General features: G+C 42.5%; 1 protein-coding gene across 1 annotated transcript in view; it reads left to right on the top strand.

Annotated features, from left to right (window-relative positions):
- Positions 1–25122, top strand: part of Mbd2 (methyl-CpG binding domain protein 2) — a 54602-nt gene extending 29480 nt beyond the window's left edge. The window contains exons 4-7 of the mRNA XM_021214493.1: positions 17340–17430; positions 18575–18752; positions 21689–21827; positions 24654–25122. Of these exons, the coding sequence (XP_021070152.1) occupies positions 17340–17430; positions 18575–18752; positions 21689–21815 (396 nt within the window). The 3' untranslated portion in view covers positions 21816–21827; positions 24654–25122. The remainder of the gene's footprint in view (positions 1–17339; positions 17431–18574; positions 18753–21688; positions 21828–24653) is intronic.
- Positions 25123–25331: the final 209 nt, after the last annotated feature.

Here is a 25331-nt window from a genome sequence, read left to right on the forward strand (position 1 = left end):
GAAGTCACTAGATATGTACTCACTGATAAGCGGATATTAGCCCAGAAACTTAGAATACCAAAGATATGTTTTGCAAAGCACAAGAAAACCAAGAAGAATGACCATCGTGTGGATACTTCATTCCTTCTTAGAATAAGGAACAAAATACCCAGGATATATGTACAGAGACAGAATTTAGAGCTAAGATGAAAGGATGGACTATCCAGAGACTACCCCATTCGGGAGTCCATCCCATCATCAGCCACCAAACCCAGATACTAATGCATATGCCAGCAAGATTCTGCTGAAGGGACCCTGATATTGCGGCCTTGTTTTCTTTAGCTCAGCTTTTGTATGGTGTCTATATATTTGCAATTTACATGTTATTCAGTTTTTTCATCTATAAAATAGAGCTTTTATTTCTGCTCTGCCACTGAATAAAATAAAAAAGGAGCTTTTAGTCTGCCACTGAAGCTGCTCTCACCGTGCTTACTGAAGATGCTTGTTAAGTTAAGAGGATAACACATTCTCCTTCAATTACCTCCTGATGTACCCACCTCTTAGGTTCGGTTACCATTCCTGCCGATGTCTGCTGTGTGTCGGGAGGATGGGGTCTTGTCTTACTCGGTCCCTGCAGTTCTGAGTGAGCTGTGGACTGTTGGGCTCCTAGGCTACACAGTGCACCCTCGGGTTCTTTTCTTCCCATGGCTTTCAATGCATATGTTAACAGTTCCATGGTGCGCACGCCTTTGATCCCAGCACTTGGGAGGCAGAGGCAGGCGAATTTCTGAGTTCGAGGCCCAGCCTGGTCTACAGAGTGAGCTCTAGTATAGCCAGGGCTACACAGAGAAACCCTGTCTCGAAAAACAAAAACAAAAAACCAGTTCCCAAATCTGCATCTTTTTCCTGCACTTCGCTTGTTTGGTTCAGTCCACATGGAAGTACCCCAAGCACCTCTGCGTCAGCTCCTTTTATCACCTTTATCCCTGCACCCTAGGAAGCTTTCTGCACTTCTGTGCTTCGTGAGTCACTTTACAACAGAGCGCACAGGGTTTCTTTACAATTGTCTTTACCACGGTTTCAGGAAAGAGGTCATGAGGGAAGCCTTGTGCATACTGTCCTAGTGGAAGACGGTCCTCTGCTACTCAGCAAGAAAGTAGAGTTTGAAAGGTTGAGGTGAAACTCGGAAATTTAGGCCTTTTAAAAAAGAACCTCTTGGCTAAGCGTGGAGTGCACCACTTTGATCGCCGGCACTCCAGAGGCACAGGATGGTGATCTGTGAGTTTGAAGCCAGCCTAGGCTACATAGTGAGTCCAGGACAGCCAGGGCTGTGTAGAATGGTCCTGTCTGGAAAAACAAAAGCAAGATCCACAAACAAAAAAGAACTTCTTAGTACTAAACACATTTGTCTACATTATAGTCCCACTTAGTTAAAACAAGCAAACCAAACAATAAGACTTGACGCAGAGCAGAGGCCAGTAGGTACCAAAGGGCTCTAACATCTACCTGTGCTCCAGTACAGAATGCAGTGGTTCTGAGCTGAAGGTAAATCAACAGCAGACACTCTTCTTTATCCCTACACCACAGAGTTACCATCATTGTTCGTCACTGAAGGAAGTCAGAGCAGGAACACAGGCGGCAGGAGCCTGGAGGCGAAGCTGATGCAGAGGCCATGGAGGAGCTTGCTTGCTTGCTTGCTCCCACCGCTGGCTTCCTCAGCTGCTTTCTTGTGGTGCTCTGGACCACCTGCCTAGGGGTGGTTCCATTCACAGTGAGCTGGACCCTCCCACATCAGTCAGTCATCAAGAAATGCTCTGCAGGCTTGTCCCTAGCTCAGTTGTATAGAGAGGCTCCTCTCAGTTGAGAGTCTCTATTCCCAAATGACGCTAACTTGGTCAATCGATGGAACGTCAACCAGGGCAAGTTCTGCTATGAAGATGTAAGGGTCTTTTGCTCAAGCCACACGGCTGCCTTTTAGTGTTCAGGGAAAATTTAAAGCACCTTAACATGACTTAATGCTATGCCCTCTCCATCTTTTAAGATAAAGTAGCCTGGGACTGATGTCTACCTCACGGTTATGGGTGTGCTCACTTGTTGCTTGGCTTGAACCCAGGTTTTCATGCTTGCTAGTGAATCAGTCTAGTAACTCCTAACCTCCCCAAAGCAATTCCCCCCAAATTATATTTTGTCGGTTGAATAAATCAATAATTAATCACTATAAATCAGTAATTTTTTAATTATGAAATAAATTAAAAATTAATATATTGGCATAGACAAGTTATTAATGAGTACATTGGGACGCATGCTCCATAGGGTATGTATGGGGGTCAGAGGATGACTTGCAGAAGTAGGCGCTCTCCTTCTTCCATGCAGTCTCCACGGGTTGGACTCCAGCCCCTGGATTTGATGGCAATGCCTGTGCCTGCTGGGCTCTCTCCACAGAGCTCTTCTTGGTTTTCTTGGGTTCACCGCTCTGGCCCTGGCCGCCTTCTTCTGTCCTACACTCAGGTGACCCTGAGACTTGGGTTCAGCTTTTTGCCTGGGTGCACTGCTTGCTCCTCTCACTCGTCTATACCTTCCTCCCTCATGTTTTGCACATTTTCTTTCTAACCTTTTAACTGGCTAGTTTAGACTGGTCCCAGAAGGTTACACCTTTTCTGTTCTAAAAGCCTGGGTTTCAAGTCTGGCTTTAGAGACCTGCCTGAGTGTTTTCCTTCCTTCTTTTTTGATTGCTACCAGAGTTTCCATGTCAGTCATTCATGTGTATTAATTGAATGGAATTCCTTTATTTTTTTCACTTATATCCTTTATTGAGACATTAATATGGGCTCGGCCCTTTCCTAAATAATGAGGATATGGTAGTGGACAAGACACTGTCCCTGCTGTCCTGGAGCTGTCCACCTAGTGTGACAGAGTGAGGTAGAAAAATACTTACGTCTTATACAATGCTGAGTAAGTACAAGGAGCGGGAGAGTAGATGGTCTCTAACAGGAGGCCTGGAGCGGTGGCTCAGCACTTAAGAGCGCTTGCTTCTCTTTCAGTGGACCAGCAGTCACTTCCCAGTAGCCGCTCAGCAGCCCGTAACCATTAGTAACTCTAGTTTAAGGTGATCCAGTTCCCTCTTCTGACCTCAGAGGGCACTGGGGATAGAGTGGATCAAACATGCATGCAGTCAACACGCTCATACACATTAAAGAGAAAGTAGAGGGATGTGAGGAGAACGTTCTAGACAGCTCTTCACCTAGCTGTTGTGCAGAGTGTAAGGATTGGCTTGTAGCTGGAAGATCATTGTAGACATTGTGATGGGCTGTTAGGACATAATCGATCAGGCCATGAGATAATTGATGACTTACTGACTGAGCTCAGCTGCTTTGTGGAAAGAGTTTTAAAAGAGCTGAAAAACTAATGCCACCAGCAGGAATATGGAAACAAAAAAGAGTTGTTCAGTATTTTAAATAAATTATAAAGTAGGAAGCTGGATATTAGAATATTAATAATCTTTATAATCATTGGATAGCAAAAGAGGGTGGTTGGGACCCAAGAGGGAAATCCAGGATAGAAGTACTAACTTACTGTTCTTTCTGGAGGCAAGGGTTCCTTACTGTTGGAGCATCTTATGTAAATTAGAATGAAGGTGTTTATAACTGCCTCACTTACCCCATACAGTTTATGCTCCCAGCTCCTTATAAGACATGACAACTCAAGTGAGGGTGACTCAAGTGAGGGTGACTCAGGACCTTTTTCTCCAGTGTTGGGGGGCGAACCTCAGGGCTTTGCACTTGCCAGGTCAGTGACCCACCATGGAGCAAAATTCCTAACATCAACAGAATTTCTCTGAAAAACTGAAATATAGATAAACAATATTAGAAATGTCATAAAATGTTTCACATCCATAGCTGCTTGAGCCTGTTATCCCTCATTTCTGTTCCCAGATATCATAGTTTTCATTCCTGCCCTGGTCTTTATGGTTACCCCTTCACTGTATTTAACAGTAAAGCACTTGGCAGTAGTGTCTTCGTGGTTAATTCTTAGTGCTGTTGGTTGTGCTCTCCAGGGGAGACCGATTTTCTTTCCTCCCTCTGCTGCTCTGCTGGCTGCATCACAGCCTTAGGGACACTGGTGAATTAATAGTCATGGTTTGTCTTTAGGATCAAAACATTCACAGGGCCAGCCACATACCGCAGTGGTAGGCTAGACTTTCTACATAATTATCATCTTGAGAGCGTCTGCCACGTCCCTACTATAGTACCGTTTCTGTTTCCTGTTGGGTGTTTTGGAGTTGTCCTTGCTGCTGCTGAGGCTGTGTTAGTTCCTGAGAGCTGCTGTGCAGCTGGAGCCCTGGCTTGCCTCTGCTGGGTTTGTTTCTGCATCCCACCTTCATCTGAGGATGCTCCTTCTTCAGTTAATAATAATTAAGCCTCCAGGAGGTTGTCAAGAAATGTGCTGGAAGGTGAAGGTTTTGAAAACTTGCATATTAGACTGACTTAATTTTATTTGGACATACTAATTTTTCTGCTGGTGAGAGTCTAGATTGAGTCATTTTAAGGGCTTTGCTTCACTGTCGCCTGCCTCAGGGTTTCTGGTGAAGAGGCCAGCATGGGTTCTCACAGCCTGGCTGCTTCTCTGACTGTTTTATATATGATGTTAAGGAATTCATTCAAAAACTATGTATAATATATCATATGTACTTATGCTTGTACTTTATATGTGCGAGATAACCATGCCTGTGATCCTAGCACTGGGCAGGCTGATGCAGGAGGATAGAGAATGTAAGGCTAGTTTGGGCTGTATGCTAATACTCCTCCTGTTCCAACAGCAAAACAAAGAGGAGTGCCTGTGTTTCTCAGGTCCTCTCCTTTACCCGGGCATGGGTAGGAGACAGGTGATTTCTGCGCGTTGTTGGGGAACATTTCTTAACCTTTCAGAAGTTCCTTCTCTCTTGAATCCCTAAAGTTTTAAATCTTTCTATGTGTAAGTTGGCTTCTTAGACTTTTTCTCTAATTTGCCCATGTTTGTGCCTTTACAGTTTTCATCTCCTTGATCCTTTCCTTTTCTTTTACTGGTGATTCTTATATTGCTTCAAGGGAGTGCTTTAGCATGTATTTCTAAGTTTGGGTTTAAACTACAGTGGAGCTGTTGGGTCATAGAGCATGTGTGTGTTGAGCTGTATAAGATGCTGAACAGTGTCCTTGTTTTCATACGCCTGCATACCCATCAAAGGGCGCAGTTCATGTCAAGTCTTTGTTGGCACTCAGTGTTGTTAGTCTCCAGAAGTGTAAATATTTCAGTGTGTACTCAGTGGTATTTTTTTATGGTTCTAGTGCACATTTTCTTGGTAGTAATGGCACTAAGAGCCAGTTTTGTGGCTTGACCATATGGATAATCCCTTTGGATGCAATACCTCTTTAGCACTTCTAATTTTTTTATTATTTATTATTGCGTGTAGATTTAGAGATTGAATTCAGGTCACTATCAGCTTGGTAGCAAGCAATGAGCTATCTCATTGACACCTCTACAAGTTTTTATTCATTTTTTTTAATAATGGATTGATTTTTTCTCATGAATTCAAAGAGTTCTTTATGTACATTTGGATATAAATCCTAATATTTGCTTCAAGCTTGTAGATTACACTGTTATTCTCTTAAGATCATCTTTTGAGAAATCTATGCTCATAATTTTAAGAAAGTTTTTGCTGAGCTGAGACTAGCAAGGTAAGAGACCTTCTGTGTGCCGATGATACCCTGTCTTCCTCTGATAGCTGTTACACAGTGTTTATTTGTGAAGCTCCAGTCACGGATCTTAATTCTTAAGACCTGTTGGTTTACTTGACGGTTATCAATGTAATCCTTTGGGTTATCTTTTGAATGCTTGCTTGTGTTACATTTAGAGCTACTCTCCACCAAGAATTGACCTTGTGTTTGATGTAAGGTGGATTTATGTCTCAATGTAAGGACATCCAGTTGACATAGCACATTTTTTTTTTAAAACAAAATATTTGCCCATCTCTCGGCTTTGCCACCCTTGCTGTAGAGAAAGTGCTTACATAGGCGAACAAGGGCTTATGGAGCTCATGTGTAGCCATTATGCCTCGAATTTCCCATGGGGATCAGCTTCATGAAGCTCTTGATACATGGCAGCAAGTTTTGGAGTCCTGCTGTCTGCTTCAAGATGATCTTTATGTATTGTTCTCCCCTCTCCTCTTCCTCCGTCTCCTTCTGTGCTGTGAGTGAAACCGGGTGGGAGCAGCACCTAGGAAGCATTAGCACTGCCCGTGGTGGTCTCGTTTCATCTGCATCCTGGGATGATCCGGTCTTTCAGACATGTCGTGAATATATGGTGCTGTGTGTGCATAGACTAGAGTCTTCTTAGCAAAATTCAGAGAAACCACTGCAGCAGGTCGTTACTGTTCTTTCCTCTTCATTGACCCTGACATTTCCTTTTATCTTTGTTCCTTAGTCTGTTTTTAGACCAAATTGTTATTGTTTATTTAGCTTTAGCATGAGACCCCCCCACACACACTTGAGACATATATATCAAGACACAGATACATATATATACATATATTTGCAGCTATATTATTTATGTACAGAGTTTCACTTTGTTTATACCATAAGTTTCTCATCATTTATCTAGTCTTTTTTTCTGGGACACCAGGAGAAATATGAGGTGGCTTATGCTTGTCTTTGGATCTCTGCCGGTCATGGTGTTTAAGTTGCCTTAGCTGTCTGTAACCAGGCAGCTTAGGTGTTAAATGGAACTGATTTTTATGTATGTATGTATGTATTTAATGTGTAGGACTACACTGTAGCTGTCTTCAGACATACCAGAAGAGGGTATCAGATCCTATTGTGATCTGATGGTTGTGAGCCACCATGTACTTGCTGGGAATTGAACTCAGGCCTCTGGAAGAGCAGTGGGTGCTCTTATCCACTGAACCACTGAGCCATCTCTCCAGCACCTGGAACTGACTTTAAATAGAACAATTTGACCACTGGATAGTGAATTCCTTCTAGATAGAAGGATCATTTGCCCATATAACCCTAATTTAGCATCCTATGTGTTTAACGTTTCAAAAGTCGGTGAATCAAAGTGCACCTTTTCTGGGGTTTGCTATAGTTTATAAATTTGTGACAAGACCTTTTTATTTAATTTATTTTTTTTTGTTAGATGGAAACTCAGAGATTTGTATGTTCATGGCTAGTGTTCTATCACTGATATGCAGTCCTGGAGTATTCTACCTCTGAGGTCCAGACTCAGTTCTGGATGGTGTTCTACCAGTGAGCCATGCACTCATTCCTGGGGAATAGTCTGCTACTAGGCTACACTCCTAGTTTCAGGTTTCTTTATTCTCAGATCATACTCAGTAAATTCCTTATGAAAATGAACTTATATAAAGGAATTTTGTAAGTCTAACATTATCTAAAAATTCTGAGCAAGTTGCTAAAAATTTGTAACATCTAAAAACTTCTTTATAGTTTTTCAATGTTTTGATAATCTGTGATTGAAATAACAATTATTAGTGTTTGCAATATACTATTTGTCTTAGTCAGGGTTTCTATTCCTGAACAAAACATCATGACCAAGAAGCAAGTTGGGGGGGAAAGGGTTTATTCGGCTTACACTTCCATACTGCTGTTCATCACCAAGGAAAGTCAGGACTGGAACTCAAGCAGGTCAGGGAACAGGAGCTGATGCAGAAGCCATGGAGGGATGTTCTTTGCTACCTTATCTCCGCTGGCTTGCTCAGCCTGCTCTCTTATAGAACCCAAGACTACCAGCCCAGAGATGGCACCACCCATAAGGGACATTTCCCCCTTGATCACTCATTGAGAAAAATGCCTTACAGCTGGATCTTGTGGAGGCATTTCCCCAACTGAAGCTCCTTTCTCTGTGATAACTCCAGCTGTGCCAAGTTGACACAAAACTAGCCAGTACACTATTGAAAATACATCTAAGAATAATGTGTATTATTTTCCTAAAATAATACATGTGTTTAATGCTGCACCAGGTAAAAACTTTAGCTTCTAAACCAGCCCTCTTTGCATGGATATTTGCATGTCAGCTGTGTAATGACATCTGTGCTGTATTGCATGTTGCTGTGTGAGCAACTGTGTGGTAACATCATGTGCTCGACCAAGTTAAAGACTACAGGCTAAAACTTTTAAAAAGTGAAGTTTTTTTTTTTTAAACATAACTTGTTTCTCCTGCTTGATAAAGTATTAGCACTTTTCTCCTCATGTTTTGTGAAATTTATATTTCCCATGGATTTTAGTATTTTAGTGGAATACTACTTATAGCCTTTTTTCCCCTTTGAAAAAGGCATTTTAATATGCTGGTTAACAGAGTAGCGAATACTGGAGCACACAGAGACCTAAGTCCCCTGACAGCAGGTCAAGGTGGTAGTGGAGTTGAGCAGAGGGGTCTTGAGACAAGAATAACACCTAGAATTACAAGGTTCTGTGATCTCAAGCAAAGCCAGTGCTAATGCAGGGAGGGCAAAGCCTGGTTAGAAAGAAAAGAATGTCAGGCCAGGACATAAGAAGACCTTCTCTTCGGGAGGAAAGAGGCAGTGTGTTTGAATTATTAATAATTAATAATTGTTCTTTATAGCCATGATTTTAGTCATAAATTGACTGATTTTCAACTTTTAAAAATATTTTATTACATGTTTTATACAATATATTTTATCATGTCTTCCTTCCTCAAACTCCTCTTAGGTCCTCACTCCATTTCTACCCACCCAACTTCATGTTCTCTCAGAAAAAACAAACAAACAAACAAACAAAACAACCCTCAAAACAACAGGAAACAAAAAATAAAATCTAAACAAATGAGCAAAAGACCAGAAAAAAAAAAAACCCTGCCAAAATCAAGCAAAATGAAACAAGAAGTCCACAAACAAGTCTCAGTTCTCTTCTGTCAAGCACACTGCCTGCCCCCTGGCCCTGGCCTAGGTTTCTAGCAGTTCGGGAAGAGGCAGCCAGCTCAGGTGCTTACAGGTCTTAGGGCCCTGAGAGGGGAGCTGGGGTTGGCTCCCTGCAGTGATGGGGCTCCAGGTGCTCTGCTGCCTCTGCTCTGAGCTCTGGGTCCTCTTGTGGTAAATACCTTTCCATCTGTGCTTTCTGGACCAGGCATTTTTTATTCTAAACCAATCTGTTTCTCCCTCTTTTCTTCTAAACCAATCTGTTTCTCCTTCTCTGACCCCCGGGGATGCCTGGCTAGTCTCTACACTTTCAGGTTGTTAGAAATGGCCTGGGGCCCCAGGCACAAAAGGCTGCCACAGATGCACTGTCAGAAAGCCAGCTTGGAAAACCAGCCGTGCTGTAGACCCTTGGATCTGCAGAGGCCTCTCTGTTCAAACCTGTGGGTGACTCGAGCACAGATCCTATCTGTTCCCCTCTCTCCTGCCTGCCATTGCAGACACAAGCCTAGGTCTCCTGAGGTTTCTCTGAGGGCTTTGCCATCATCACAGTGAAGAAACAGACTAAAAATAACAAGAAATTACAGTTCGCAGAGCTCTTAATTAAAAGCTGCCTATGCAGTCCACTGGACTTGAAAGAGAAAAGGCTTCAGATCTTCTCTAGGCTTTTGCTCATTGATATAGGACACAGGACAGTGTCTGTGCTGCAATAATCAAGAAGTTTGCAAAGCAAAGCTCTCACCAGCCACAAGTGTCTAAAGCAGGGCCTCCCAGGTCTGGGCACTTCAGTAGCCTGTGTGAGGGTAGCAGCCTGGCTGGTCTACACCGCTCGGTGCCTAATGCATGTGCCCCAGGCTCTCCCCTTTCTACTCACAGGGCTCAGTTGTGCCTTGGACGTGGCCCCTTTCACTCTTCCTCCCAATGGGGAATTACAAGGAGGAAACCTTTTGCATTATTTGAGCAAGGAACCGATGTATGTGTGTAGGGCGAGGGTTACTGTGTAAGTACAAGCAGATTGATTTTCTGTTGTCTTTTTGAAAATCTTGCAGGATGAGATTTTGTTACAGCACACCCCAAAGTGCTGTGGCCCAGCACAGATCCATTCTCCCTTCCCACTCTATTCACCACTGCTCTATACCACCTTCCACCAGCTTTGTATACAATTATAGAGGACCCCGTGTGCAGTGCAGGGGCCTCTGTGCTTGGGGTAGCTCCTATAGAAGGAGATCCTTGGACCTGGTTTGGGGTTGTGCTCTTAGTGCCTAGGAATTGTTATTTTTAAAAAGGGGACTTTCTGTTTTCATGCTTCTCTGGACTCTCAGATGATGTCTCTGGCACTGCTTCTGAAAGCATTCTCAATTAGCATGGAGACTGAGTTCAAGTGGGAGGAAGTTGGCTTGGATGGGAAAAAGAGAGAGGGGAGAGGGAAAGGGGAGGGAGAGGGAGAGAGGGAGAAGGAAGGGGAGAGGAAGAGGGAGACACAGAGACAGAGAGAGACACAGAGACAGAGAAAGACAAAGAGACACACACAGAGAGATACTTGAAGTAGCAAGAAATCCTCCACAGAAAATTTGGGAGGGAAGGACAGATACTTAAGCACGTGATAAGGCTCAATTTTTAGTGTCCTTCAAAATTAATTCCTGTCTTGTTCCTTTTTACCTTGAGATTTCTTATTAAAACGACGGACTGCTAGTTTTTGATCCACATTTGCTATTAGGCATGCTAGTGAACTTGTGGTTGTTTTGTACTGGATTTGTTCAGGTGTCTAGCAAACCTCATTAAGTTTATATGACCATTTCTAATGGTTTTTATTGTCCCATCTCATAGGGAAGGAAACTGATACTTACAGCTACCACATTCATAAAGTTATTGGAAAACCAAGGCTTAGCATATAGGCTGGTCTGAGTCTAAGGCTCGCCCTGCCATTCAGAGTTAGAAATTCTTCTCTTCCCAGGTACCTGTCAAGATGAGGTTCTGAGTAAATATGCAAGATATTTTTATGTCTTGTGAATCTTCAACACTGTAAAGATGCTGATAGCTTTCAAACGGGGTATAATTGTAGTTATAAATAATGATGGCATATTTGGCACAGATATTTTCAGCCATGGATATGAGAAATAGGTGTTGGTACAGATAGTTTAGATCGGCATTCTCACAGAGTGAAGCTGGAAGCTCTCGGTTACACGTGCTTAGGAGGAATACTTGTTCATATACATTGTCAGCCTTGTGTTCCTGGAAATATTTTCTTAAAGAATAGTCTCATTTTCAAACTTCCATCCTCTGAAATTATGTTGGTTTATATGATTGGTGTTTGCAATTGGGCCCAAGAAAGCTTATTTTTAGTCTATAATTAATACTTCAAAAATCATGTGAGCTATCCAAAGAACAGTTTAATATGTCCCTGAGACTCTACACCAGTTCAAGCTAAAGATATTGCTCACCAGGCCTCTTTATTCTGCAAAAGGAAAGGGCAGATACCAGGCATGATTTGCTGAGTATTGTCTGTAGGTCCCTTAAATGGATCCTATATTTTAAGTGGTTTCAGACTAACTCAGAAGCTTTCTTGACAGGTAAGGGTAGATAAATCTATCATCCATCTTGGATGTCACGTAGAAGAGTCCAAGGCTTGTGCTGTTTGGCCCAGTGGAGAGCCAAGCACTAAACACTAAGTACTAAGCACTAAGCACTAAGTACTCTTCCTGATATGCTGTTTGCAGCATGATTGTTTTGTTATCCTAACCTGATTGTAAGTCTCACTCCTTGTTCAGCCTTACCAAGCCTCAACTTCTTTATCTATAAATAAGAATTTATCGATATTTTCCAAAATGGTGCAGCAAGCACTGACTAAATTCCTAGAACAAAGCACTTAGCAGAGGGCTGGGCTTGTGCTTGACTAAGTGGTAGCTGTCACTTGTTGCTACTTGACCTATGCCATTGAGGTCCTGTGACTGAGTCTATTTGTACTGCCTCAGCTGAACTTTGGACAAGCCCTTTCTCTACACCTGAGCAGTCACTAGAGTTTTGACTACTTTAACAAATCTTTCTACAGTGAAATAAAATGGGAGGGGAGCACTGCTGCCCTCTAGTCTCTGAGGTACAGAGAAGGGTTTGTGCTCTTTCTATTCCCACATAGTCGGGGCTAAAATGTGGGGTTGACAGCAGAGCGCCCCTCTGTGGATACTGCCAGTCCCTCAGCACAGCTCAAACCAGGCTTCGTATGCCCACAGCAGAATCTCCTGTAACAAGTTAGTTAATGGAACCCAGGGCTATGGACATGGAGGCTGGCTCAGGCTTTAGGCCATATACCTGAAATAGCCCACTTTGTCTGCTCTGGGTAGAACTACTGAGAAATGCTGGTTACTGCTTAGGCTATTTCCTTGGGTAGACATTGCTCTCCATTTCTGTTTGCCTATAGATTAGTACTGTACATTTTCTAGAGCTACCTCTTAAAATCCTTCCCTAATGTTGAGGTTAATATTCTGTCAGCATGACTACAGTCTCTGCAGTAGCCTTGCTTTGTTTATTTTCACCAAACAGAGCTTCTTTGCCAATACACGAACACCCCAGTACCCACCAAAATACTGTGCATGGGATGGGTGCTCAAAGAATACTTACTGAGCTGGGTTTGGATCTCTCATTACCCTTTCCTTGTAAGTCACCGTTTCTGTGCTGTAACCTGCACTGCTTTGGGACTGACTTGTCTGGGGCAACCAGGCCTGAAGAGACAACAAACAGTTACAGAAAGGTTGGTATGGCGTGTGTGTGTGCGTGTGTGTGTGTGTGTGTGTGTGTGTGTGTGTGTGTGTGTGTGTGGTGTATGTGTGTGTGTGTGTGCGTGTGCGTGTGTGTGGTGTGTGTGTGTGTGGTGTATGTGTGTGTGGTGTGTGTGTGTGGTGTGTGCGTGTGTTGGGGGTCTGTGTAACAATGTTAGGCTGCAGGCATCTGAGAAAGTGAAGCTGTGGTTGGTACTTTCTGCAAACCCTGTCAACATGGTACCCAGACCAGTGGAAGGCCTTGGCGTTCCCACGGATCTGGGACACTAGCGTTGCTGCCATGGTCATGCTTATGTCAGTACTCATTCACTCAGGACTCATGTGCTCCCACATTTCTGACTTTCTCAGAGAGTACTAGTCTGTTCAGTGTGTTCAGAGTGTGAGTTGTGCTCTCAGGGTGATGCTGATAAACATTCTAGCAACTCAGTTTCTGGAGCTCCAGAATTTTGAGCTCGCGACTTTTCTTGTGGCTCCTGTTTCTTCCTCATCTTGATGCTCTTCAGACAACAAACCAACCACAGCCCAAGCCAAACCAAACCTCAGCAGTTAAAAAGCAAAATTCTATACTTGGATTTTGAATTAGTTTTACTTTCAGTAAACATATTTGGTGGCACATCTTACAAAAGAAGCAGCTTTTGTACACACATCATGTTTGCCCCTCTGGGAAGCCAGGGTAGGTAAAGGGCAGGCAGCTGGGCCCCACTAATGCTCGAGTGTCTGTACTAAACCAAGAGCTGAGAGGAGACGACACAGTGAGACACGGGCCTGGCGGTGACTACAATGCTTTGCCCAAGACACAGCCATCAAGGACAGTTTAGGTACTTTGGGGTTTTACATGATGCCTAATCCCATCCGATGTCTCTCCAACAGTTAGCTGGTTTACTTGACAGGCCATTGCTGAGGCTACTGGCAATAGAAGATGGTGTTCATGTGGGAGCTATCTGATTTTTTCTAATATTCTGGATGGTGATAAGAAGAGCTTAGAGGCAGTTAGAGGATTTTGTTGGTAAGGATTAGAAACATACCTAACAACCCAAGGCAATAGCGCATTGATTTCGGGACTTGACCCATTTATTAAATCAATGTTTCTCTTAAGTATTATATGTATTGGACATTTGGTGTCAGAACAGGCAGCAAGACTGAATTGAGGACATGATTGAATTAGGCAGGTAAAACCGCATTTTTATGTTAGAATTGAGGACAATGGTGGTGTTCACAAAATGTGCTGGGAGAGACTAGGTAGCTATGGTAAAATGGGGACTCCTGTGATATTGTCATTGACTTGAAACAATCTAGAATCATCCGGGAAGAGAGTCTTCAGGAACAGTAATCTATATCTGGTTTTCTAGATCCTTTTGTGTACATAACTCTGGAAGGTTGTTTTGATTTTGTTAACTGATGTGGGGTGATGCAGCTCATTGTGGGTAGCACCATTCCCTCAGCTTGGTGGTCCTGAAGTATATTAAGAGTGGAGAAAGCAAGCTAAATCCCACGGGTATGCTGCATTCATTCCCTCTCTGTTCTTCAGTGTGTGTGTGTGTGTGTGTGTGTGTGTGTGTGTGTGTGTGTAACTGCTTTACATCCCTGCTGAAATGACTGTGACCTGGAATTGTAGGCTAACAAGCTCTCTCTCCCTGCGGCTGCTTTTGTCAGGGAATTTATCAGAGCACGAGAGAAAGCCAGCCACTGCATATTCAGAAAGACTTGCACACGACCTGTCACTGTCATTGGACATGAGCTGGCTGGGGGAGACTTCCAGATGAATGTAATCCTATCCTGGTAAACACCTGAGCTTCACGAGGAACTTGAGAAACATTTAGGCATAAGATTTTCCCTCTCTTGTTCTTTCCCTAGGACTGAGTTGTAAGCTGAGGCTAGTGAAAGCAGATCATAGAGTTTGCGGAGCTGCCCACAGTGGTAATACGACTTGATAAAAATCTAGAGCTTTGTACCCATGTTTCAATCCTATATTTTGTATGATTGTCTTCTAACTTTTTGTATATTTTCTCTTATGACTGACAACTTTTAAAGTTAAACATTAAAGTTGATAGGTTCAAAATCATCTCTTAATTCTGGAAATAGAGTTTTAGTGTAAAATACTGTCAATCATACTCACTCATAATCCCCATACTTTTAGTTTTTGATACTTTTGTTTTATTTTTACAAATTAAGTCATAGTATAGAGTCATTTCTTCCTCATGAGCTTGGTTGTAGGACTGCTTACAGATATCCATACCCATCTATATCTATCTATCTATCTATCTATCTATCATCTATCTATCTATCTATCTATCTATCTATCTATCTATCTATCTATCTATCTTATGATATCCATGAGATGCTGGTCTTCGTGTAATATGCCAGTATTATGATAATATATTATTCCACATTGTCCTCTATCCTTTAGGTTATACCTAGGTTACTTATAACATGTACTTTTATGTGAACACTGTGTAAATTGTTAGTATACTATTTGTTTAGAGAATAATTGCAAAATGTTTGCACATGTCTAGTACACAGGCATTTTTCTGTAGTAAGTTGAACAGTGAATATGAACTGGCAAAACAGTGGGATGCCTACAAATGTTCATACATAGCCATGTATATAACTTAAACATACATAACTTTTGGTTCTGCATCTATGTTGTGTGTGTGTGTGTGTGTGTGTGTGTGTGTGTGTGTGTGACAACAGCCTCAGCTGTTACCCTCATGAATGTCATCTACCTCCTTTGAGACAGATTTTCTGTCTTTAAAGGTCTGTCTCACCAGTTAGGCTAAGCTGACTGGCGTGGTAGCCGAGCCCCAGGGATCTGCCTCTCTCTTCTGCTACAGTGCTGGGATTCCAGTCCTGGGCCACCCTGCCTGCAACTTTACTTTGATTTTTGGCATTGAACTCAGGTCATCATTATTACAAGGCAAGCACTTTACTGACAGTCATCTTCCCAACTCTGAATTCTGCATATATTAATTAGGAATTTTTCTGGGTTTTATTTCCCTTAATTATTAAAAATAATAGCTGTGGTATTCAAATCAAAGATAATATTTCCCTACCAAGAAGTAAACAGAATGCAGAAAGGATTTCTCAGGTTGCTTATGATAATCATCGTACTTACACTGAACTCTTAATTAACATACCTCCATCTTCCTAGTATTGATTGACCTACTTCTATTGGTGACTTATTGATATTACTTTTCAGGAAGAGGTAATACATGTAACTATATTAACTATATATACAAAAGTCTTTTTTTTTTCTTCTGGTTTTTCGAGACAGGGTTTCTCTGTGTAGCCCTGGCTGTCCTGGAACTCACTCTGTAGACCAGACTGGCCTCAAACTCAGAAATCCGCCTGCCTCTGCCTCCCAAGTGCTGGGATTAAAGGTGTGCGCCACCACGCCCGGCTTACAAAAGTCTTTAGAGAACTTTGTTGGAAATTATTCTTGGTGATAGGTTTGAGGTTATAAATACAGCGTACTATGATTCTGTGCTAGGAGAACTCTCCTGCCGTATCTTCTCCTGTGTCTGACGGGTGCTTATCTGATACTTTACATATTAAGGTCCCAGTGCCCCAAAAGTAGCTAAAACTTGCTAAAAATTATATACAGTAAAGTTTTATGACTACTGTGTGGTAGGTGCTTGACATGTATCACCTCACCCACTTTCCACAGCTGTCTTGCCATTGCTCCCTCACCTGTAAAGGAAAAGTTAAACTTTTGAAGAGGTAAAATATGACCAAGGCTGTACATGTCACAGGTGGTGGAGCTGGAGTTTCCACAGGCATTCATGTGTCTTCCACAAGCTCAGTTCTGTTGCTTCCCTGGCTACTCATTACACAGATTGTCTCAGCACCACCTCTGCAACAGGTCCTCTTATGTAGGATTAAAGGAAGGAAGAAAGCCTTGGTTTTTCCTTGTCTACAGTAAATATGATGTGGATTGAAAAGAAACAGGAGTTGATTGTGCACAAGACAAAGACAGTGTGTGGTAGGGACTCAGAGGAGACTCTGCATGGATGCACACACTTAGTGAGCCATGACAGCTGTCTGGGAGAAAGATGGGCAATCTGAAAAGCATAGAAAGTAAAAGTTTAGCATTGCTGTTTAAGAGCTAAATGTATGCCTCAGCAGCCCTGAGGCAGGGACCACTGAGTGCGTGAGTGATCCAGGGACTGTGCGGCAGAGAGAAAGTGATTCGTCGCTGTTATTAAGATGCTTTGGAGAACTTTTTAATCAACAGTAAGTATGGTGTCTACCCCCTAAAGTGTACTGAAAGGCTAAACATATAAATGTCTTAGAAAAACCATGTTTTCGTAAAGATAATTCATTATTTTTTCTTTCTTTGATAAATTGTAACATTGGCATTTTATGCTAAATGAATCTTTAAAAATTCAAATTATACCTTATGAGCAATTATATATAATTTATAAAACACAACAGTCTATAATATGGAAGCAACTGATTTTGGAAAGTCAAAACACTTTTTGAGAAATGTCATCTGATGGAGTTACCGTGTGTCGAAAGAATTCTTGTTTGGCATTTCATCTCATGCGCTCTAAGGAAAGAATCAGAACATGGTAGGAGGCCATTGAACTGACTTCCGTATTCAGCAGCGCTGGCCAGCTCTGTTACTTCTCTGTCTCAGCAATGTTAACAGTGGTATTTTTGCCTTACAGCTTTTCTGGGAGAAGAGGCTACAAGGACTTAGCGCATCAGATGTAACAGAACAAATTATAAAAACCATGGAGCTCCCTAAAGGCCTTCAAGGTATCATTTACATTGTGTTGAATAGATATTTGTTAAGTACCTACTGTGTGTGTGGCACTGTCCTTAGATAGTGTGCATTTGTAACTGACCAATACCAGCAGGTCTTTGTTTTGGGGACAATGTGCTTTCCTGGATGGCATGCCACTTACACTATAAGCCAAGGGAAAACATACATGACAGACGTGTGTCATAAAATTCTTCTGTATAGTGTGTCACCTTTAACTTCTCTTTTTCTTCTCTGTGAGATGTTTGGTTCTTGGCTAGCCTTGTGACCGACCGTTAACCCATGTGCTGCTTCAGCACCAACTGCAGATGAACAAAGGGGCTTCCATCTCACCCCAGCAGTTTCTTTTCTTTATCTACTGAAGTAACAACTTCAAGTCCTCCTGCTTTTCTATAACTGCTGCTCTCATAGGTTATGCCTTATTCAAGAGTTACATTCTTTTTCAAGTATTAGAATTTCAATCTTCAATATTGACTTAGTGTGGATTTCTCAGAAATTTTCTAAGTGTACAGTCAGGCTGTTATATTTGTATGTTCCTAGACATCATTGTTTTAAATAAATTCAGAACTTTGATTGGTTCACTTACATTTTGCTTTGGCTAGAGGCCCCCACAAGCAGGAGGCTGTACTTGTATTACTTCGAGGAATCTGGTTCTGGTCGTTTGAAAGGCATGACTAAGTTTTGGGCATGTCACGCTAGCACTGACCTTCCCTGAAGTCACAGAATATAGATGATAAGCCTAGAGATTGGAAATTGTTACCAAAAGCTAAATAGGAAGAAACCAATCCAGGTATGTTAACAGGGATACTTGAGTATAGCATAATGATCTTACAGGGTCTTAAATTATTTAACTAGTTGACCTTTCTTGAGAAAATGAACATAACTTTTCAAAAATTTGGGCTTTAAGAAATGAACTTTAAAGTTTAAATTTTGTCTACAGTCCTTAACTGTTCTGTCACTGTTTCTTCTCAGTCCTTTGGTGTGCAGTAGCTAGTGCATGGATATGGCTTGCCCTTTTTTGCTTTAGCAGGCTTACTTGTATGATCATAAGTGAGCATACACATACTGGCTGTTTTAGGCAGTGCCAGGCCCACTGCTCAGGAGTGGTTTCCTCTCACCAGCATTGCTCTCTCCTTGCAGGAGTTGGTCCAGGTAGTAATGATGAGACCCTTCTGTCTGCTGTGGCCAGTGCTTTACACACAAGCTCTGCGCCCATCACAGGACAAGTCTCTGCTGCCGTGGAAAAGAACCCTGCTGTTTGGCTTAACACATCTCAACCCCTCTGCAAAGCTTTCATTGTTACAGATGAAGACATTAGGTAAGTCATCTTAACATAATCTTAAATACCTCACTTTTGCCTGTAGATGATTTTTTTTTTTTAATGAAAGCCATTAGGTTCAGTGCCACAGCCAATACAGTCAATCAGCCTGTATTCACAACTTAAAACCAAGTTCAACACCTGAAGCCTTTTGAGGTCTGATATGACACCATAAGCCAATAGCCTGAAGCCATAAAACTTTGCTTCATACACTAAGCTATCAAAAATGCTGTGAAAATTGCCTTCACACTGAGTGTAGAAAGAGTGTGAAGCATGAGTGAACTTTGTGTTCCGCCTGTTGTCCCACAGATAAGACATCTTTGTCTCTATGCATACAAATCCCCCCAAAGAGGCGTGAACCCCTCTCTGTAAGGGATGGGTCTGTCAGAGACCATCTTTGGGGGGTTACAGGTGTCTGGGTTAGCTTTATGCCAACTACTCACAGACAGAGTCATCTAAGAGGAGGGGCTCTCAAGGGATCAATTGCCACCATAGGCTTGGGCTGTAGACAGGCCTATAGGGCAGTGACTGACCGCTCAGCTCACTGTGGATAGCACCATCTCTGGGCTGGAAAGCAGTCTGAGCAAGCCATGAGGACGAGCCAGTAAGCAGCACCCTCCATGGCCTCTGCATCAGCTCCTGCCTCCAGACTCCTGCCTTGCTTGATGAGTTCCAGCCCAGACCTCCTCTGATAATGAACTATGATATGAAAGTGTAGTCAAAATAAACCTCGTTGTCCCCAAGTTGCTTTTGGTCATGATGTTTCACACAGCAATAGCACTAAGATACAGAGCTTTTGTGAAATGCATGGAATGTGATAAAGATCTTGGAAAGGAAAATATTTTTGAAAATAAGCTTTGTTTCAGAGTGACCGTCACAGGTATCACTAGTCACCTGGTTAGTCATAGTCTCAATGCTGCTGTCACAGTGTGTGTCTCTGTAACTCTGCTCTAGTGAGCCTCTTTCATCCATTGGGCCTTTTATGCAATTTCTTTTTAGTTTTGGTTTGCCTTCTTAGTGCTGGAAATTGAAACCCAGGCCTCTAGCATTCAAGGCAAGTAGTCCATCCCCAAACCACACCATTAACCCTTTCACCATGTCTTTGTGATTCTTCCTGCATGCATTTGTCTGTAACCTTTCTGTAAAGAAGGTGACAGACAACCTTTCTGCCTTGAGCCTCAGTTGCATTTTAAAGTTCAGTTTACTTATCATGAGTTTATTTAGTTCATTCAAACTCAGTTTAGAGGTTTGCTTATATCTGCTTTGTTACATGTAAAGATTTAAAAGAGTTCCAGAGGCACAGCCCATCCATGCACACACTCATACATTCATACGCACCCCCACAAGCATACACAAATGAACACATGTATACACACATGCATCCATGCATGCACATGTATACACACACACTCATGCGGTAGAGCAAGATGGGAAGCAACGGAGGATCTTTCACTCTTTCTAAGGCTGGGCCACAGAGCAGGTGTTTAGCAGTAACAGTGAAAGGAAAACCCAGCTCAGACTGACAGCACCTGTTAAGGTTAAGCAAACTGTTATTTCAGAAAAGTACCACGTTGAATCATGAGATCACAAGGAAATTTTGTTCTGGCACCTTTGAACTTTGGCGCCATTACTTTGTAATGATGATAGTGACACCTCAGTACATTGCTTTGTTTTTGAAAACATGGCAGTTTGTATGTGCATTTCACTATTTCTATTTGAATCTGAGTTTTCCTGAAGTACCATTGCTAGATGAAACCAGCAGATGGCAGTTTGGAAACATCCAATTTAAAATAGCTTTCTGTTTGTGTTTGTTTTCATCTAAATCTATAAAGAGTTGATATGGAAATATTCCTGAATGTATGAGTCTAGCTAGATTTATAATTGGAAAACCTTTCTCGGGCTCTAAAATAATCTCTTTTGAAAAGATAGAAACAGTTCAAGGTTGTATTCAGATGTTTTTGTTTCTTGGAATTTGCAATCAACTTTATTTTTGAAGAATTTCTAAAAAAACCAAAATATAAAAATCAAAGCAAGAGACAAGATGGCCTTGTGGATCATTGTGACCTTGAAGAAGATAATCACCTGGGGAACAAGGCTGTTTCCTTCTTGGTATGAGCACAGAGACAGCAAACAGGATTTTCACAAGTTGTATGGGTTTAGGCTAGGGTACTGGGAATGCCGTGGCTTCAACACTAGGCCTGTTGATGGTAGAGGAGTGATCTGAAATGCAGACTGGGGTTTGGGTTGACTGTCTAACAGACCACGCATGTGATGGACCCAGCCTAGCAGGAGGCACCAGGCAGCACTGCTTGTTGAGTTGGCACAGGTTCAGACGTGACTGAGTGGAACTGCGGCTCTTCCTCTGACTGGAGCCGGCCTTTGTTTCTGCAAAGCTTCTAGCTGAACATCTCATTCTTGCACAGGGGCTGCTGGTCCTCTCCGTTATCCTAGCTGTAGTGTATGTGCTTCCCAAGTGAACCTTTGCTAAAAATCTCAGCATTAAGTTTATCTCTTCAGCATACTTGATAATATTTTCATTCATGGGTGTAATTGTTTTCTGATACTTAGTGACATTTCCATAAATTGTGGCCCAAGTCATTTACAAGCTCACAGTCAGTGGTTTGACAGCCTGGACACTACTGAACTTCACTAGGCTGAAACCAGTGATTTCTAGACTATCTTACCTTCTGGAACATGGGAGTCTTTTTCTAAGTACAGACACTTGATAAAAAATTCACTGTGTGCTACAGAGCTGGGACCTCTGTTCTATTCTGAACAAGGCTAGGGTACTGGGACTACTGATCAAGGGCCGCTCTATACTCCTGAAAGTGAGCTGTAGTCCGCAGACTACTCTGACAGCCCAACCCCCTCAAGGAGTAGTTTCATTTTTATTACTTACTGAAATTTCAGTTTCATTTCCTTCGGTTTTTGAAAAGGAAACAGGAAGAGCGAGTCCAACAAGTACGCAAGAAACTGGAGGAGGCACTGATGGCCGACATCCTGTCCCGGGCAGCGGACACGGAGGAAGTAGACATTGACATGGACAGTGGAGATGAGGCGTAAGAATATGATCAGGTGAGCCACAGCAGGCACAGAGAGAGGCTGGCCGAGGGAGAGAGGCTTGCAGAGAGAAGGCATTTACTTTCATGTTTTTTTCTCTTTGTAACCTGCTCAACCCTCATGGGTCCTGCATGTGACTTGCTCTGCCTTAAGGACCCATAAGCTATCATGTCGGTCCTAATTCTGGGAGGACATTCTTGATGCAGTAGCCACCTACCTAGAAGGGATCCTTTGGCCTACTTCATAAGGTTTTAATCCATGCTGAAAAAAATGGCTAGGGTGTCCTGAAAGAAAGCAGGGGAAGGAGAAAAGGACTCTTGGTTTGGGAGGAATGGCTGACCTGTTTGCCTTTTGGGGGACGCCACGCCCTCCTTAGAACTGTGGCAGTAAGGTAAGCAGACTCATATCATTAGTAGGTACCTAACACTGTGCATTAGGTAGAGAGAGCACAGGAAGAGCATTGACAAATATAATACTTCATCTTAAAGATGCAATTGTGAGCTTGTGCGTGTGTGTGTGTGTGTGTGTTGGCAAGATCTGTTGTACTTTCTACCACACATATACCTCTGGCTTGTTCCCTCAGAAACCAAATCTGAGAGGAGAGACCGCAGAGCAGAACATGATGGAAAGGGTTGACAAAGCTGTCCTGAGGAAGGGAGGTTTACCTTGGTCCTGAAAGATGAGTAGAATTGAGTCAGGCAGAGCCAGGTTAGAGGGTCAGCAGAGAGAAGGGATGAGAGGTGGGAATGTAATGTTCCTGTTGCCTACAGAGCACTGGGGATTGTGTGGGCAGCAGGCCCAGTCAGGAAGGCCTGTGAGTCAGGGTGCGGACTGCAAGCTTGCTCATAGTCTTACAGAAGGTGAGGAGTATGATCAGATTTGCTTGTTTGGCATGGAGTAGAGAAGGCGCTGAGGCAGGGATCAGTTGGAATGTTGCAGTGGACACTGGTGGCTTTCTCAAGGTGACAGATGAACAGGAATGGGTAGATCTGAGATGTGGTAGAATCAGGTTCCTGGTGGCTGATTGGACGTGAGCTTGAGAGAGCACAGGGAGAGTGAGGTCTCCACTGGAGCTGCTGTGTGGGTGTCCTGTCCAGGAGAGGAGCAGAGCACAGGTCCGGAGTGGAGAGAAGCTGGGTTAATTGTTGGCATCACCTTCCCTTTCCTCTGGTGCCTCTTTTTACTTTAATAGTGCCCCATACCACGATGACACTGTGACCAGGGAGTAAAGGTAATGCCTCCTGTTTCCCTGTGCAGTGAGGGCAGCACTACCCAGCACAGTTTCCCAGCCATACAGATTGTTTATATCCACGTCAGTCCTATTTAAGTCTTTATTTCCTTATTGGGAGGGTCTGGCTCAGTCTTATTTTAAGCCCTTTATTTCCTCACTGAGAACAGGAAGACACTGTGTTGACATTTTAGACTTTGTTTTACAAGCTGAAAGGATGCACTGTAGGAATCTAACGAGTTCGCTCAGTGTGTGTACGTTTGTCACAGAGAGAAGTGTAGAGAGTCTTGGGAGCAGTAAGGGAGTCTGCATGGGTCTTGTTCCCATGGCACAGTCTATGTCCTTGTATCAAGATACAGTTTGGGCTGGCACACCTCTTCTGTCAGATTTTTTCCCTTCTCTTTCAGAATTTGCTCCTGGCCGGTCAGGAGTGGCATAGTTAGGATGTAACAGACCTTCGCTTCCTTGGTGATGACTTCCAGAGTGCTCTGGGGGCAGCACGCAACAGCTCAAGTAGATAAGCAGGTGATAGCAGCCCCCGCGGACAGGGGCTGGCGCCTGCTCAGAGTATGGAGGAATAGTTAGAATTTTAATGAATTCCTAAAAAAAAAAAAAAAAGACCATTATTTTGACATGTTCAATAGGGACAGATTTATGCATATTATTTTCTGACCTCAAGAAGACATTGTTTGACTAGGCCAGTAGACTTGTAGCTTATAGAATACTTAGGATACTTCTTAATTATTAAAATTATATTTGCATAACCTACTCATTTATCCTATATGCACTAAAAATCCTACACATGGCTACACGACCACAATAGATGTCACCCTTATGTGTAGAATAGACAGGGCTCTAGCTTATAGCTAGATAAGAGGTGGGGCTGGCCAATTTCACATGGCCCATAGCAGACGGTCTCTGACTCTTCTAAGCTTTAATCTCCTCAGGTTTGCCATCCTCCTCATGTTGTGCTCTCTCTAATCCCCGACATACACGGGAACGGCCTGCGCTTGCTTGTTTGGTTAAGCGGTGTGCTCAGGTTTTCAATGTTACTGAAACTTCACAGGACAGATAAGTACCCAGGTTATCAAACATTTGAAGAGTGACTGAGAAAGGAGATAAAGACAGAAACAAATGTGTTTGAATGTGTAGCTGTGAATGAACTGAATCAAAGATACAAACAGTTCAGTGTGCAGTTGCACGGAATCATCTTACTTTGGTAGTCAGGAAGACTCAAGCACATCTCCAAATGCTGTGAAGTAAATCAGTCATTGTGAAGTCCAAGATATCATTGTTAAGTCGAATTTTTCAAAAACATGTCTGGGTTTGGCTTTTGTCTTTTGGGATATTTTATTTATATACCTTGTGAGTTTCCTTTTTAATCTTTTTTAGCTAATTATAGACAGAAATATTGTATAAGCAACTGACCGGGGTATTAAAAGTAATCAGAATGAAATACTGGAGTATGAGGAAGATCTGGTGACTTAGGATTTTCAGCTATCTCTGTCTGGCCTGCAGCTCAGTGCTCTGCTGGGGTTGTAGGCATGGGGTTCTTAGTGAGTCTCTCTGACCTTTCACCTAGGAAGTCATTGTTCTTCCTTTTGTCTTCACAGGTAACTTTCGACTGACCTTCCCCAAGAGCAAATTGCTAGAAACGGAATTAAAACATTTCCACTGGGTTTCGCCTGTAAGAAAAAGTGTACCTGAGCACATAGCTTTTTAATAGCACTAACCAATGCCTTTCTAGATGTATTTTTGATGTATATATCTATTATTCCAAATGATGTTTATTTTGAATCCTAGGACTTAAAAATGAGTCTTTTATAATATCAAGCAGGGCCCTTACAGTGCAGTGCAGCTTTGAGGCCAGGTACAGTCTACTGGAAATGTAGCACTTACGTGAAATATTTGTTCCCCCCACAGTTTTAATATAAACAGATCAGGAGTACCAAATAAGTTTCCCAATTAAAGATTATTATACTTCACTGTATATAAACAGATTTTTATACTTTATTGAAAGAAGATACCTGTACATTCTTCCATCATCACTGTAAAGACAAATAAATTACTATATTCACAGACTGATTGGAACTTCTTTTGTTAAAGATTACACACAATAAGAGCCCCTGGATAGATAGTGTCCTGATACACATTCAGCTTTGACCCCGGCTCTTAGTGTGGAATTGGAGGTGATAGGAAGTCACTGGCAAATTGCCGTGTGCCTGCAGGCTTCTCAGTGTGACAGTTGTGGTCTCCCCAGAAGCTGCACACTGGCTTCTAGCATACAGCTT

This window comes from Mus pahari, chromosome 15, assembly GCF_900095145.1.
Source record: "Mus pahari chromosome 15, PAHARI_EIJ_v1.1, whole genome shotgun sequence".
In the NCBI taxonomy this organism is placed as follows: domain Eukaryota; kingdom Metazoa; phylum Chordata; class Mammalia; order Rodentia; family Muridae; genus Mus; species Mus pahari.